The sequence below is a fragment of the Pseudonaja textilis genome, chromosome 1 (assembly GCF_049901715.1).
Source record: "Pseudonaja textilis isolate UNSWEBS1 chromosome 1, rPseTex1.2, whole genome shotgun sequence".
Lineage (NCBI taxonomy): Eukaryota > Metazoa > Chordata > Lepidosauria > Squamata > Elapidae > Pseudonaja > Pseudonaja textilis.
In genome coordinates this window covers 65,998,383-66,015,233 of record NC_141990.1, presented here as the reverse complement: position 1 = coordinate 66,015,233, position 16,851 = coordinate 65,998,383, and the positions used below count along the sequence as shown (strand labels likewise).

The 16,851-nt window shown below is 38.6% G+C and overlaps 1 protein-coding gene across 1 annotated transcript; it reads right to left on the bottom strand.

The window, feature by feature from the left end:
- Window positions 1-872: 872 nt before the first annotated feature.
- Window positions 873-13,048, bottom strand: HNRNPU (heterogeneous nuclear ribonucleoprotein U). The gene is made up of 14 exons (XM_026695437.2): window positions 12,198-13,048; window positions 11,459-11,570; window positions 11,299-11,372; window positions 8,116-8,255; window positions 7,513-7,612; window positions 6,470-6,582; window positions 5,632-5,895; window positions 5,240-5,359; window positions 4,594-4,722; window positions 4,125-4,293; window positions 3,424-3,669; window positions 2,729-2,937; window positions 1,828-1,899; window positions 873-1,694 (listed from the first exon to the last, which is right to left on the bottom strand). The coding sequence occupies exons 1-14, from the start codon at window positions 12,928-12,930 to the stop codon at window positions 1,641-1,643; spliced, it is 2,535 nt and encodes an 844-aa protein (XP_026551222.1). The 5' UTR covers window positions 12,931-13,048; the 3' UTR covers window positions 873-1,640.
- Window positions 13,049-16,851: the final 3,803 nt, after the last annotated feature.

Genomic DNA, 16,851 nt, shown 5'->3' with positions numbered 1-16,851 from the left:
AAGGCCGAGTGCATTTTGGGAAACAATTTTTTCAATCAAAATAAATTCTATTACTTGTTTTCAAGAACATCAGTATTTTGCTGGAAGCTATTAAAATCTATAATGTTTCCCAAGAACTAGAAATGCTAAAGATAGTACATGCAAACCATGACTGCCAACTTAATGGAATTCACGATAAAATGCACAAATGTCCACTTTCATTTACTCCTGTTAAACTCAATTCTGCATTATTCACTTGTAACACCCCCCCTCCCCCCGAAAAATTCCTCTCTGCAACTAATTTCATCTATATTAAACTGCAGTCAGTTCTGCAAAATTCTGGTAATGAAGTTAGGAGTTTAAGCAGTATTAGTGGACATAAGAAAGCCATTATGAGCTTTAATGTAGTAACTTGCAACACAGGAATTCAAACTGCAAAAATAATAAACAGGCAAATTTCCATATTTTCTATTAAAATGACAATTTGCGTAGGGTTCTCTCCCCTGTATCATAGGATGTGGAGAGCATACATTTTGAACCTTCTCAGAAATCAGTACTTTAAACATTGAACCTAACTGTTTCATTAAAGGGATTTTAGACCAATGTGGTGAGAATCCCAGAGTAAGAGTAAAATGATTTTATTTTATTGCAAACAAACGGCTAAAGTTAATTTCTCCACCCACTTTCTTTAAAGTAAATCAGCAGGCTAAGGAGAAACACCCATCTGAAAACTAACATGATTAAAAATTAGATAGAAAATGGGTGAATCACAATTTCATTTGTTTACAAAATGGTGGAGTATACTACTACAAGCACACTAAATACACAGTATTTGTGGGGAAAGGGTTACAGACACACAGCTAACTTCATATAGATCCCATTAGACAACTGGATTTACAACAAGTTTGTTTAATAAGAAATGGGCAGAGCCAGCTTTTTCAGAATCAAAATGCAGAACAATGGAAAAAGTTGATGGTGTGTACCTTCACAAGTTGAGCCTCTACAGACAAATGCAACCAGGTTAGATGTGCACTCCATCATCACTATTTAACTTTAAGGTTTGTTTTGGCCTCTTCAAAAATCATTGCCAAATTAAAAAATATATATCCCTTTCTTTATTGCCAAAAGACTCTCTTGATTTTTCTTCCTTCTTCCATATCTAAAAACTGTGGAGAGGATGGAGTGGAAGATGGAGTGTAATGAACATTATTTACATTGTATCTTTTAGGGGCGGAGCACAAAATAACCTGGTTGCTAAATATTCTGTTTTGATGACTCACGACTGTTTCCTAGAAATTGAGGGGAGGGAGGGAGAGGGAGAAAAAAAAATCTTTAATCAGAGGACACCAGATACAAAGCAACATTTTACTTTTGTTGTGGTAAAAAAAAAAATCACATTTTACAGATAAAATGTAAGAACCTGAAATACTGACACATTCGCTCATCGTGCACAATGCTGAGGTTCTGTTAAGATTCACTTTAAAACTGCAATTAAAAATGTACAAAAAGAAAAAAAAACCAAACCCACAAAGCTTCTAAAAAAGGAACCTGCAGGCACTTCCTCTTGTGGAATGTTTAAAAAGTTAGCCTACTAAAGAAAACAGTCGATTTCTTGTGAAGGTTTTGAAGAAATATGGATCAGTTCATTTTTATTTGGGAATTCAATAATATCCTTGGTGGTAATGCTGACTCCATGGCTTCTGACCCCAGAATTGCTGAAAAAGAGCAGAAAACACAATGTTATGTCAAATTTAAGTTTATGGCTTACTTATAAGCCTTATAAACAGAGAGAATGAGGTATATGCAAACAAAAAATGTGTTTCATTTAAAACCGAAAAGCATACTTACACCCTGCTGCCACTGGTTGTAGCCCTGAGATTGATTTTTGTAGCCACGATTGTTTCCCCTTCCTCTGAAATTCTACAGCAAAAGAAATGGGTTAAATTGGGTTATCTGTTGAACACTAATCTCTGTCAATCCAATTAAGTTGTTTTAGTTAAGAAAATTTTTTTGTACTCCAGCTAGATATAAATTCTGTCTATTAAGAACATGCTAAACTTATTACTAAAAGCATGTCCCTAATACACTATGGTATATTTCAAAACGTGTTTATAAGTTATTTTTTATTAAGCACAACAGCCATGAACCATTTAGAAACAAACCTAAAAGCTTTCTTCAGGTTAATAGCTGTGATTATACTATGAAATACTGTACTAAATAGACTTGGAATCTGCCAGAATTCTAGATTAAAATCTTCTATTTTATTAAAAAAAAACCTGACTCACCCTACGAGTAAGTTTAGGACTAGATCCGTTTAGCTTAATAGTTATTTGAAAAAATGTAGGGATTAGGAAACCAACTGATTGCACACTCGTGTTATCACTAAATGTGGCTTGTGCTCAGCTGTTCTATGGTCGCATTTATGTTACATGTCCATGTCTTTATAATCTTAATCATTTGGAGTCTTGATTACAACTGCCCACAAAATGGCATTACAAATAAACGAGTATGGATATCATTCCTTGATTGGAAATCATTGGAATCGAGTAAAGCATGTTAAGAAAAAAAACTGATTCAAAGTAAAAGTAACTGAAATGTTATAAAATTTTAAAACTTTAGACATACTATCAGCAACAGGCTCCAAGTTTAGTTATCAGAGCAACATACTTTTAATTAAATCTAGATTGATTACCGAAAGCAAATTATTCAAGAAAATAAGACCATCTTCTTGGTTCTAACAACACATTACCTGATTATAGTTCCCTCTGTTGGGCATTCCACCTCTGTTATAATTTCCTCTGTTTGAATAGCCTCCACCGCCTCCGCCTCCTCTTACTGGGAAGACAGGACCACGAGGATATGGATAGCCTATGGCTCCACCACTGCCACCACCACCTCCACCTCCACGCTGGGGCATATTGCCACCTCTCCTGTTATAGCCGCCACGATTTCCAGGGACTGTGGGGGGAAAATGCTACTCATACGATGTCTGTATTTTTTTCCAAACACCTATTACCCCAGAAAGGCACACACAACTACAAACGACTGCTATTCTTCATTGGTTAGTTTCTGCCCAACACCCAGGTTGCCATGAACTTTGCAACTAGAATCCAAACCTCAAATGGCATCTACAGGACCCCATATGGAGTTCCTGAAGAATCATTGTAACAAAAGGAAATGACAAGTCCCAACTTTTTCAACCACCACCTGTCACTTTCATTTTAATCATGAATCAAGACAAACGCTCTTTACAAAAGGTAAACAGCTGCATAGCAGTCTTTATCCTACTTTACAAATACTGGTACTGCCTTGTGTCTGAGCCTGAGAACTTTCTGGAAGTAGATATAGATAGCTGTTAATCCTTCACAGCTTTTTTTCTTCAGGCATTTAAGAAGAGTCCTACAATATAGGGAACATAGAAGGACAAATTGCACTACTGTCTACCTCCTCCTCTGAAGTTGCCACGCATGTTAAATCCACCACGTCCTCTCTGTCCACCTCTGTTAAACTGGTTTTTACCACTCTTTTTATTACTTTTCTTTGAACCAGTATTCTGCTTTTTTTCTGGAGGAAGGGCCTTCTTGCTTTCTTCTTTGTACTGCTCCAGAAGTTTTTGGGCTTCATCTTTTTGCAACTCTACGTAGATTATTTCATCAAAACATTCTGACACCTCTGGTAGAGTAAAATTTCCTATAAGACAGAGAGCCCTCAATATTCAGTATTTATTTATGAAACCATCAGAATAAGCCAAAGTTCCCCTCCTATATAAAAGGAATATTAAGACAGGTGATCTTCAACTCAAGATGCTAAGAACAAGATTCTTGAACACTTGACACATTCTCCCTATAAAATTGAACTGGGAATACATGTCCACTCAACATGTTCAGCTTCGTTTTCTAGGGCACTTTAATGCCAAGACAGCTTTGTGCATCTGCATGAAGCATATCATGACTGAATAGTGTTAAGGACTGCAGCAGAGGGAACACAATATAGTGTTGTCTTAACAAAGTTACAGAAGTCTTCCAGTTTTTTTAAAGAGGCATTAATTGTTTAAGGCAAGAAATTTTGAATCTTTATAGATTTTACATTATTTCTTTAAACAGATACTCAACATCCTAGAACACAGTATAGATTATGTTCCATGCCTTTCATTTTGAGCACTGCATGCTCTGGAAGATCTTTTCCCTCCACCTCTGCCTTCTTTTGTGTTCTTTGCTTGTAGTCTTCATCTTTTGGGCAAACAACAACTGCTTTGCGCTGGAAGCCTGCAAACAGGCACATTTTTCTCCTCTGCGCAGCTGCAGACACATTTGTCTGAAAAAAATGCAGTAACTTACTACACGTAGCTGTCATTGTTAGAGCTAAGTTAAATTAGTGTGCTTAGATTTCACCTCCATATGTATAATGCAATGAAGTTTACAAGTAGAAGGAAATTATGCACGTTAGGCTGAGATTCTAGGGTAACCATTTTCCCCGATTTTAACTGTATTTTGAAACAATTGCTGTAATTTCAATTTTACGTATCAAATACTTATTTCCCACTGAAGTTTACTCTATGCCCCTTAAACTGCAGCTTAATTGCATTAGTAACATAAAGAATTCTAGCCCCCATACCTGATCCAGAATAAAGTTCCGTTTCTTACGAGCAGCAATCTCAATAAATTTGCCAAGACACTGAGGTGCTCTTTGAAGCAGTGTGTTAAGTTTTCCAGTGTCAGCCATTTGCCGCTTAAAACCTGCAACCTATAAAAATCAAATAGCATGTATATCGTTACTGATTTTAAGTTTACTTTATTATCCACTTTAATCTTAATAAATTAAAATGTCAAAAATAAAGCCACTTTATCCTTTCATTAAAGATACCAAATCTTAAACATGTTATCCCAATTTATTTTCTGTCAACTTGATTAGCCACTTGCAATAATCTTTCAAATCAGAAACACTAATTATTGGAATGTCAAATAAATATCAAAAAGAACTGTCTCATCTGAACAGTCAGGATAGTTTTAATACTACCTTTCAGTCAAGAATGTGAAACACTTTTAACAGCTAAATTTCCAAATATAAAAATGAGCAATTTAGTGCATTACCAACTCACTTGAATTGTGCTTGCCCTTTCCAGTAATGTCACATCCTCAATGAAAAGCACACAACTGATAGTCAACCAAATGACCTGTAATTCCACTGCCAAATTATTTACAAGAATCTAAAGTAGCTATATATAAAAATTGTGCAACCAATTAGTACAATAATATTTTACCATCATTTTGTCCATAATAGTATTTGTTCCAAGGATGTTGTATTTTCCAGGATTATCTGATGAATGTTTGGTGACCCATGTTGTCTTCCCAGCCCCAGGCAAACCAATCATCATGACCACCTAATGAAAATTTAGTCATGATATTAATTATAAAGCCTCAAAATAAAACATTCATTATCTACTCAAATGTTTGATTAGTGCTATAAAGCCTTCAACATTGCAAGACAATGTTGAAAATTACACAAACACACAACAGTAAATATGGAACATTGTACAACCCTATAAGATAAAGACAACTTTACAGCAAAACATCTGATCACATCATTTTCAACAATCCTCCCTTCTGAAAGCACTAAGTTTTTGTATTGGTTCAAAAATGAGCTATTACTTACTTCACATTCTTTCTTATGTTCTGGTCCTTTGGGTCCTCTAACTCTATCTTCCAGATTAACATTTTGGATGAATGTATACCCCTCTGGTATGGGAAAATAAGGCTCATCTTTTTGGCCAAAGTTGAATTCCACTGCACAGTTATGGCAGAGGACATGTGGGAAAATGGGCCGTTCAGAAAGAACTTCTTTAGGGATCTTGAAAGCAACTCCAAGGTCCTGCCCATTCTTTGAGTAAGAGAGTTCCACCTCATCACCATCAAAATTCTGCCATAATAAAAAAATACTTTATTAACGTAGTGGCAATTCCTCAGTTGTTTAAGGTATCAGAAAAAAACCGTAAATCTAAACAGATTACTAGTTAAGATTTAACAGTAAACTTTAGACTGAAGGTCAAGTAAAGCTGCAACAAAACTAGAGAAACATTAGAGTCTGAGAAATGTTCTGATCTATTTAGGATTGTTTTGGTTAACTTTGGAAAATACAAATCTCCTCCCTGACTATCCTGTTTCAAAGAGGTTCCGTGCTTATTAAGTAAATTCGCCAAACAGAAGGAATTAAGACTTGAGGTTCCAGATGAAATATATTCTTTTAATATTAATCTCCTGAACATCCCAAATAACTTCTAGTTCAGAGGATTTATTTGTGGAAACTTGTCTCTGGAATGACATGGTACAAGAGAAGATTCAGAAGGCTTAAAGGAAAGGGAACTTTCCCAAATTTTCCAGAAAATTTTCATTACTGTAATAAAGTTATCCAGTTAGTTATTCCAGTTATTAAAAATTACACAAACACACAACAGTAAATATGGAACATGTACAACCCTATAAAGACAACTTACAGCAAAACATCCGATCACATCATTTTCATCAAATTTCTCACCAAAATCTTCAATCTCACAATTGCATGTCTTTATCCCTTTTAAGGAGTATCCATAAGAGAATTCCTCCTCACCTAGTAAATATGAACAATTGCAGATGAGGCTTTCAAACTGTAGAAAACACAAAAACTTACTACTAATGGCACAAAGCAAATTATATATTGAAAAGGAACTAGTTTTTTTGACAGGGAGGTGTGTTAAAATGCCTCAACCAATGGAACAAAGTACATTGTTTTCTATCCAATGCGATTCTCTCTAGCATTCTATGCCAAGCTCTGAAAAAATATTTTTCACAAACTTACCAGTAAACCCATTATCCTAAATGGAGTCAAGCAGGTAAATGAGAGTAGAGCTAAACTTGACAAAAGTGACTGATATTTCTAAGTTATTTCTTGTAACTCTCTTTTTCCTTGATGTATGAGAAATGAGTCCTTCCTGTATTATCCTACATAGAGCTACACTTTCTATATTCCAATGCAGAAGAACTTCCAAAAGTAAAAGAGTTTTTTGAAACTTTTTTTGTAACATGTTGATTTTTATAACATTTTAATCACTGTTTTATATTGCCTTGGGAAGCTTAACACAAAACATTTCATTTTGACTTGTTGTGAATACGAAATCTAGTTTCAGGCACAAATCATATCCTTGAATATTTCAACTTTGTAAGAACACCAATGCAACCAAAAAATTTAAGAGCAAAAGTTTTGTATACCCTAGCATGTATATAAAATATAGCAAATCGCACACCAGCCGCTTTATCTTCCCATTACTAAGAGAACCCAAGAATAAAATGATTAGCTAATGGGAGGAGGAAGAGGGACCAAAGGTGCCTAACTGGCCAACTCTCATATGTACACTTAATTACATTTTATTTAAATTACAAATTTAGCTAATTCCAAACATTAACCGGTGTTTGTTTTTTTTTTAAAAAACTGAACTTTATCCTCTCTCATCTCCTAATGGCAGCTTAACTCCACAGAAAAACCAGAAAAAAAACATCTTACCAAGCAGCATCCCACTTGTGTTTAGTGACCAGCCAACTCTCACTTCATGTATGTCAATGTCTTTTGTATACAGATGTTTAACAGGAATTTTTTCAGTTACCTATTCCATAGAAAATAATAGAATTTAGTTTTGACAATACAAACAGCTATACCACTAGGGATTTCTCTTCAGAATTTCAGCCAGACACACCCATCTTTCCTCCTCACTTTTCATGCTATATGTATATTGAACAAAACTGTTTTTTTGCATGGACTTTTTCTTGCTATTTTTGCAAACCTGAACATTTTCTTTTGTGTATGGATGATGGATTTTTGTAACACAGAAGTCCACATTTTAATTATAATAAACTGTTGATATTGAATTTAATAGTAATCATAAACATTCTTTTCCCAAGAACCAATAATTTTTTTCTGGTTAGCTTTTTCTTTAAAAGCAAAGGGAATATATTACATTATATTATATTAATTTTTAATTAAGCCTGGTACATATCCATATTACCATCAGATACCAACAAAGTATTTTCTTTGCCTTTACAAGTTGTGTTTCAGCAAAAATACTTTCAGCGTCAATGACCACCTAATACCACTATTCATTTCACTTACTTTCATCTCAAAACAGACTTTTCCTTTCGAAACGCCATAGGATGCTCGTCCTCCAGCCCAGAGAAAGGCAAAACTTTCCATAGTTAATGAAGAAGCACTAAAACGATCTCTTGAAATTTTAAAGTGTAGGTCACAGTTATCTGTCCCAAAAAAAGGGGGGAGGTGGGATACAGTTGAAATCTGCTGTAGTACATTCTAACATGAAAATGAACAGCATCTTTTAAAAATGTGGTTCAAATTATTTTGAACTAAAAACTTGCATGTATTTCTGGATGACCATGAGTGTCTTTGTAAATGAATTCAGCCCACCTCCCTGTAAAAGTTCCAAAACAAAGCAGTAAAATCAATGTACAGGATACTTAAATTGACTCCAGAATTAAAATTTTCTACATGCAGCTGAGGTATAAAGTGTGTTTGTCATGCATTTAAACAAATGTGGGTATAAAATAGATGATCTGCCTATTAGCTGATGATTGGATGACTTGTACAATTTTCCAAACTTTTTTTTTTAACAATTCAGAGAAAGTTAACGTTCAAGCTGCCGTATCAATTAGTTCATATTTACAAAGCAGTTACCCTTGACCAAGAGCTTTTAATACTCCATGAATCAGGTTTTGAGTTCTGTTGAGCATCCTGGATCAATACTCAGATAACTATGCAAACAATTTCAATTAGGTTGCAGTAAGCAAATCATTTGCTGCAGTTCCTTATCTAACTTGTTTACTTCTGTGTGTTCACTAACATGCATCCAGCATAGGATAGTGGGCACAGCACTAGTAGCAAAATCAATGCCAAAAGTTTGCCCAACTTTCCTTTGGAGTATGCTCCCTTTGTATGTTTTCCTTGTCTAATATAACAGAAAATTAACACCATACACAAGATGGTTTTAAGACAACTTAGGTGTCACATTAAGCAATTTTCAATGGAGCTTTAAATGTTTTTGAACAATGAACACCAAAATAATCAAACTTCCCATGTGCGCAAGACCAGGGGTGGGTTTCTACCTGTTATGTCCACCTCTGTAGAACCGGTAGCTCTGAAGAACAGCAGACATAGAGCCGGTTCCATGACTGCTGATGTTTTTGCCCACCCAGGCTCTTACCTGACCTTTATTTCCTGATTTTTCAACTTCAGCTGCCATGCGAGGCACAGTTGCAGTTAAAAAAGCCAGAAAAGAGGGCTGTTTCAAAGGCGGCTTCTCTGCACGCAGTGTACTGATAACGATTTACACGCACAGCGTGCAGGGAACATCGTAAATCACTGAACCTCATAAATCCTAAACCGGAGTTAACCCTCTTATCTCACCACTGCGCAAGACCCCGTACACCCCATGTTTCTGCACATGCGCGCATCTCCCATGCACCCCCACCTTTTGCACGTGTGCCAGATACCCAACAATCAGCTCGCGAGTGGCACGTGTGCATGCAGGCTGGGGCTCTTCTGCGAGACCTCTCACGTGTCAGCAGAAGTGGCTCTGAGTGCCACTTCCGGCATGTGTGCCATAGATTCACCATCACGGGCCTAGAATATTATAGATACAATTCATATATAATAGCTAAAACTAGGTTTCTGAGATAACTTTGATGTCTGAGAACTTGTTTTTTAAATTTTTACACTAATCTGTCCATATTGTATGAAATGACAGTATCCAATGTCATTACATAGGTATTAAGAGACTTCCTATTTTGTTTGTGTTTCCAAAAATTTCTATATCATTTTCAACTTGTGGGGTACCTCTAGATTTATAGATGGGTACAGAGAAAAATATTTTTCATCAATTTCAACTTCTTCTGACAGATACTACCGCATTTTACTCAAAGCAATAGAGTTTCATTTTAAAGTATTTTTGCTTTTAATGCCAAACTTAAATTTTGGCCCCTTAACAGGACTTAAGCCCTGTAAAATATACTTACTCAGAACTAAGCCTCCCTGGATCTAGTGCCATGGTGGTGAACCAATGGCATGTGTGCCAGAGGTGGTATGCAGAGCTCTCTCTGGGCATGTGAGCCATCGCCCCAGTTCAGCTCCGCCATGCATGTGCGCACCTCCCATGGCCAGCTGTTCGGTTTCTGCAGTGCATACACAGGGCTCATGCGCACATGCACGGGGGTCATGCGTTGCATTTTGGGAATGTGCGCACGCACTTTGGGCACTTGGTGCCAAAAAGTTTAGCCATCACTGATCTAGTGGCTCTCTATCCCAAAATCAAACTCACTGTTCATTCAAAACTAGTGAACATGCAAGCAATAGGCTCTTTTATAAAACAGAAGTTAATAATTTTCTTCAATAGCCACGCACCATGTATTACTTTTTTTTTAAAAAAAAGCTTTAATCACTCATCAGTTAAACCATTCATGAGCAACATAGCATGAAAAAATTGAAGGAACCTAAAGTGAAGAAAAATCTGATCTACTGCAAACTTGATGCAGAAACATATTTTAAAACTGGTATCTATCAGTTTGCAATACTTTACCAATGCAGGCTTATGTGCTTTGTTCCAAACGTTTAATAGTACTTTATTATAGCTCTGAAAGTGGTATCCACAACATAAAATTCCACTATAGCTTTTTAAGGAAAATGGTATTTTAAAAATTCACCGGTAATTAGTATTTTGCATCATATTGGCTTTCATGGGAATATATGTTACAATTTCTCTATAAGAATTACTTGGTTATAAGTAGTATTTTAGTTCAAATGTTCATATCATAAAATATTTGGAATGACTACAGTAAGATTTTCCAAGTAAAGCTCTAAAATATAACCAGCTTATGAGTATTACAACCACAATCCTACATCCATGTACCATTGAATAATTCCTATTAACTCAAACTTCAGACTGTAGGAGTGATGAACTATATATTAGAGCTGTGGATCAACCCAAAGTTGAAGGAGAAATTATAATTCAGAGACTAATATAGATGTCTGCACATGGTTAATTTTAAAAGTTAGGCATAAGTACAAGATACACTCAATCTGTACCTATGTACTTTCACCACTTTCTCGTTTGGCTTTTCATCATTTGCACATCTCTAAACAATCTTGATAAATTATAATAGTAAGGGTCATTGAACAATTCCAAGAAAAGCAGAAATTGTACCTCCAGTGTGATAATAATCGTAAGTAGATCTTCAAAGTCTTACCAAAGAAGTACCTTTTAAGAGACCAGCACACTTTTTTACTTACAAGTATCAAGACAAACCACTGTGTCATCGAAGTGTTCATCCTCTTCTTCAACAGGTGGCTGTGGTGATTTGGCCCTGATCAATTAAAAAAGGCACTTGAATTCAACTATCGGAAAATATTTTAAGTATTTCATTAAAAAAAATTAAATGCCACTTATTACCTGCTATATTTGTTTTCTTCAATGTACTCAAAATAGCCCCGTCCATGGTCTTCCCGTGGTCTTTTCACTCCCCTTTTTTTCTCACCAGGTTTCTGTTCAGATTTAGTTTCCCCTTGGGATTTTTGGAGGAAAAAATAAAGTACATTAGAAACAATATAGTAGAATGCAAAGGGGCAAAAATCTTGCTCTGGAAATGATACGCCCTAGCTGACTAAGCAACAACCCATCGCGATATCCATCCACCGCTTTCCGTTTAGTTTCCAGAACTAGCCGGCCATTTCGCGGCTTCGGGCATCATTTGCGCTCACTAAATTTGAAGGCGGCTCCAAAAAGACCTAATAACTCTCACCCAAAGAAACAAGCCGCTGCGAGAGGCCTACAGCGGAAGAAAAGGATTCGCCCGCCTCCATCGTATTTCGCGTTTGAACTCGAGGCCTCAGCGCCTCGCGAGCGGATGTGACGCAAAAGCGCACAAACGCTGCCCCCCCCCCCGCGCGCGCGTTCTATAGCGCGCCCCAGCGGCTCCTCTCGGCCGCCCTTCCCGCGCGCCCCTTCCTCGTTGCTCTCACGAAATGGCGCAAGCGCCCCTCCCCCTCCGAAACACGCGGCGCGCGAGGCCTGGAAATCCCCGAAGGACAAGTTGCCGCGGCCGCCGAAAAAAAAAAGATGGCGGCGCGCCCCAACCCCGTGAAGAAGCTACCAACCGCCTCCGCCCATCTGGGCTCCGCGAAGTACTCACCCGCAGGGCGAGCGGGCCCTCCGGGCTTTTGCTGCTGCTGCGGCGGCGGCGGCAGCTGCCGGGTGGGCGAGAGCTGCCGAGTGGGCGAAAGCTGCCGAGTGGGCGAAAGCTGCTTGATGGCGGGCTGGCCCGAGGATGCAGGAGTCGAAGCCGAGGCCTCCGGAGCGACAGCGCCCTTGCCAGACAATTCTTTTCCCACGGCGCCATGGCCGTTGGCGTTCCCGCTGCTAGTGGTGGACGCACCGGCGGCGGCGTCTTCCTCCTCATCTTCCCCCTCTTGAAAGCCTTGGTCGTCGCCGTTCTCGTCGTCTTCTAGATCGTCAGCCGCCTCCTCATCACCAGCGGCCACCCCCTCGCCGTTTTCTTCGCCCAACTCCATGCTTTCTTCCTCCTCCTCCTCTCCCTCTCCCTCTCCCTGGCAGCCGCCGAACTCCGCCTCCTCATCGTCGTCGCAGGCCGCGGCCTGGTCGGGCCCTCTGCCTCCCGAAGCCATCAGCAACTGCTCCTGGGCACCTCCGCTGCCCGGAGCGGCTTCCCCCAACTCCTCGATGTTGCCATTGCCGGGCTCGGTGCTGGCTAAGCCCCCTCCACCGGCCTCCTCTTGGTCGACCGCGGCTTGGAGCCGTTCCATGAGCTCGGCCTTGAGGCCCTTGTCGGAAAGGCGCCGCTTCTTCAGCTCCTCCTTAAGCTCGGACACCTTCAACTTTTTCACGTTCACCGGCGAGCAGCTCATGGCGGCAGCGGCGACGGCAGGGACTCGATGCGGTCTGGGTGTAGGCGGCTGGCTCGTATGGCTGCGGCAGCTGCAGAAAGAGATCCGCCTGGCGCCAAATCCTTTCACCGAGGCTCGCGAGGCAGGAACAAGGAGCGCGACTCACGGGCTCGAGCACGTAACGCTACGCTCAACCCGCCCCCGTCGCGCGCCTCTTATATTGCCTCGCCCTCCTTGCCACACTGCCTTAGCTGGCTTCTCTGGCGGTAAACAGTACTACGGTAAATATGGGGCGCAGCGAAAAAAATTTTTTTTTTAACTGTTCCCTGAATTACGGGCCAATGTCCCAGATTACGGGATAGCTCACTGGAGGATGGGCCCTATACCTTCACCCAGAAAACATACCAGATTGAATTAGATATAAAATATTGCTGATTTTTTTTTCCCTAGCAAATTGTAGGTTTTAGATTATTTTTGGCACTAGTTGCACATTTTACAGGAAAGTTATTGTTTATGACTATATTAAAAAGCATCTACATGGAAAATGGAAATATAATAAAATATAATGAGGCCAAGGTTTGCATTGGTTGCCGTGTATTGTAAGCAACTCAGAAGCTATACAAGTGCACATACACTGAAAAGAAAAGCAGCCTGAATTCTACCTTTGTCCAAGCCATTTTATTCAAAATTGTTTAGTTTCCACTGTCAGCCCTTCGGTGATGGTTGAATGCCCTCAAGTATGGAATAGTAGCAGTTAAGATGGCTACACTGATATCTTTGAAGATCTGCAGATTCCAAAGACTGTCCATCACAGCCCAAGGATACCAAATTATAATACCTTACATCTCTGCATATACTCCCAATCTATGCTTTTATTTTAAAGAATGCACTTTGCATTCATATTCAATAGTCTGTTGTATACCACTCAGTTGTGCAGCACAATTTTTTTTTATTTCTGTAATCTTTAATTGCTCTCTCCATTTGTTGGGCTTTATACAAAAGCAAGTTTTGCATGTTCTTTAACAAAAGTCAAAGAATAAAACTTTAAATTATATATTAGGCAAATAGAGTCAGCTGATCTCAAACATAAGGCCTGTATAGAGCTAACAACAATTCACTACTAGGATGCTCTTTTCTGGAATGTTAGCTAGCCATCAGCTTTTTCATGTGTTATATTAATATTTCAACTTAACAGTCACATATTACAGATTCCTACTGTGCTAACAATATGTGGACAAGAGGTGACAATTACATGCTTTTTATTTGCCTTACAAATTAGACTAGATTTGTGTACTATTCTACTGTTTAGAAACCAAAGTATATGAGAAAAACAGACAGTTCATTTCTATCACTTAGGGCAAACATTTCATTTTCAAATATTACCCAATCATATATCTTTTAGATAATATACAAGAACATGATTACAAATTAAGTTATGAAAACAAAAGTTGCTTTAAAAGGTATCTCTGATTTTATTGTCAAAGTAAATCAAAATTACATTAAAAAGTATTTTTTTCTGCTTTCTCATTCCTCATCTCTATATGCTTTCCAATTTTATACAAGTTATCTTCAGAGATACTTAACAAATACAGTATCAATTTTTTTAAAAATCAGAAATTCTTAAAATAATTCTGCTTTAATTGGCAATACATGTTCTATCACAGGTATTATACAGTGAAAGATACACAATGGTAGAAATATGAGTGTCCTTCCTTCCCCTTTTACCTTAAATGTCCTGGCCTTCAAAATCAGCTAGATGAATAAATTGCTCAGCAGAAAAAAGACAACTGAAGGAAGATGCAGTCACAAACTGCCAGTCTCAGTGTATACTGAACAGTGAGGATGACAGTAGAACAGAATTTCAGAAGATGTCAGCTGCATCCTTGCCAAAGGCCTACAGCACTGGCAACTGAAAGCAGGTCAAGTCACTGGCATTTAAGACAACTGGGCCAGGGCATTAGCTATCACCATGTAAAGACCCAAGATACCAACACCGGGAGGCTCATGGATCAGTAGTTTTAAAAGTCCAAAATAGTGGTAAATGAAACAGCAGCTGCTCATGCTGAAGCAGAATATTTTGAAAAGCCTTGAGCAAAGTCATTCATCCTCAGAAAGTCAAGACGGTAGGTGACTAGAATGTCAGGGACTGAACAAGGATTGTTGGCCCAGGAAATGGAGTTAGTGGTGCACAACATGCAGTTGCATAAAAGCCCTCCTGGCCACGATTGCCACCTGTTCCTTCAGTAGCAGTGTTGAGTCCAGAAGAACCCTCAGGTTACACAGTGGGTCTGTTTGGGACAGTGCCATCTCATTTAAGACCAAAGGTGGCAATTCTCCATGCACCAAAGAATCCAAAACCTAGAGTCACTTGTTCTGGCCAGGATTCAATTTCAGCCCATTGCTTCCAATCCAGCCCTTAACAGCCTCCAAGCACTGCAAGAGGGAGGACATGGCATCACTTGGCTCACCATGGGCCAAGAGATACAGCTGGGTGTCATCAGTATATTGATATCTAAGTCACCCATGATGGTGGATGATCTCACCCATTGGCTTCATGCAGATGTTAAACAGAAGTGAAGAGTCCCAAAGGTTCTTTTTCAGGAGGCAACTGGACTTTCTTATATACCTCCAAGTGCTTCAACCCTCTAAAAGGATGCAAATGGCCAGCTATCTGCAAGGTATATAAATCCTTCCATTCCCCACCATCTAGTCAGAGCTGAAGAAGCTTCTTGGATGAGAAGCAAAATGTCTTCAGAGAAAAAAGAAAGTCCAGCTGCCTCCTGAAAAAGCACCTTTGGGACAACCATGACCTGGATGACTGAGAATCTCTATAGACTTCCAGAAGTGAACAGAGTACTGAGTCCTGCAGAACCCTGAGGACTAGACCTCTTGCTTTTTATCAACACCAACTGAGAGTGGCCATAGAGGAAGGAAATGAACCAGGACAACCAAAGCTGGTCCAGAAGGATATCATGGTTGATGTTAGAGAAGGCAGCTAAGAGGTCAAATAGAGCAAGGATGGATGTGCTACACGCCTCTCGCTCCCACCAGAATTCATCAAAAGTGCATCCAATGCCATTTCCATTCCATATCTAGGCCTGAGCTCTTACTGGAAAGGGTTTAGATAATACATTTTATCCAGAAAACTCTGGAGCAATATATAAATTATGGTCTGCTTAGTTCTTGCTTTATTTTTTTTATACCCAAATGATCAAATTGATAATTTAGTAATCAATCGAGACTCACTTTGGTTTTCCATGCATGTGCTCAAAGGAAGCCTTGCTATCAGCTGGCATTAGGCTGCTTTTACTGATATTCCAGAACAGCATATAGAACAAGCAGTTATACTTTAGTCTGTTTCCTGATGCACACATCTCCAGTAAACTCTTTCCTCACTCCATCAGTTTCATTGTGTCTAAGTAAATAACCCTGGAATTAAATGAATTTAATAGGAGAGCAGAGTTAGACTTGGGCACCACATGTCTAGGAATATTTTTCATAGTCCTTTTTCTCTAATTGCAATAAATCTTTTTGCCTGAATATTCTTGGTTACCAATTTTTCCTGAAGAAATTCTTGTTTTCCAACCACAAAACATTTCCAACCACAAAACATTTGCATTGTGTTATGGTATGTGTCCCATTTACAAAAACTGTTTAAAATATCAGTCTGAATCTCAAGATTCATATTGCAATAAAGATGAGCTATTAGAATCTCAATAACAGTAAGAAACTTCTTTTATTTATATGGGCAGAAGCCTTTTTCTATTCTCTCTGCTCTATTTCAGTGGTAACCTTATTATCTGAACATAATAGAACTAATTTCTCTCTATTAATTATTATTCCAACTTTTCTAAAAATTGAATTGCTCTTAAGCATGTTGATTTCACCAGATGATATACAAAGAGTATTTTGTACTGCAGAAATTGTGCCTTAATTCTACCC

Excerpts from the sequence above, each read along its gene's own strand:
- HNRNPU (XM_026695437.2), bottom strand. The coding sequence starts at position 12,930 with ATGAGCTGCTCGCCGGTGAACGTGAAAAAGTTGAAGGTGTCCGAGCTT. Across the intron at positions 4,294-4,593 it reads GGAACTTTATTCTGGATCAG|ACAAATGTGTCTGCAGCTGC; the intron begins GTATGGGGGCTA and ends CATTTTTTTCAG. Across the intron at positions 1,900-2,728 it reads ACAGAGGGAACTATAATCAG|AATTTCAGAGGAAGGGGAAA; the intron begins GTAATGTGTTGT and ends CTTTTGCTGTAG.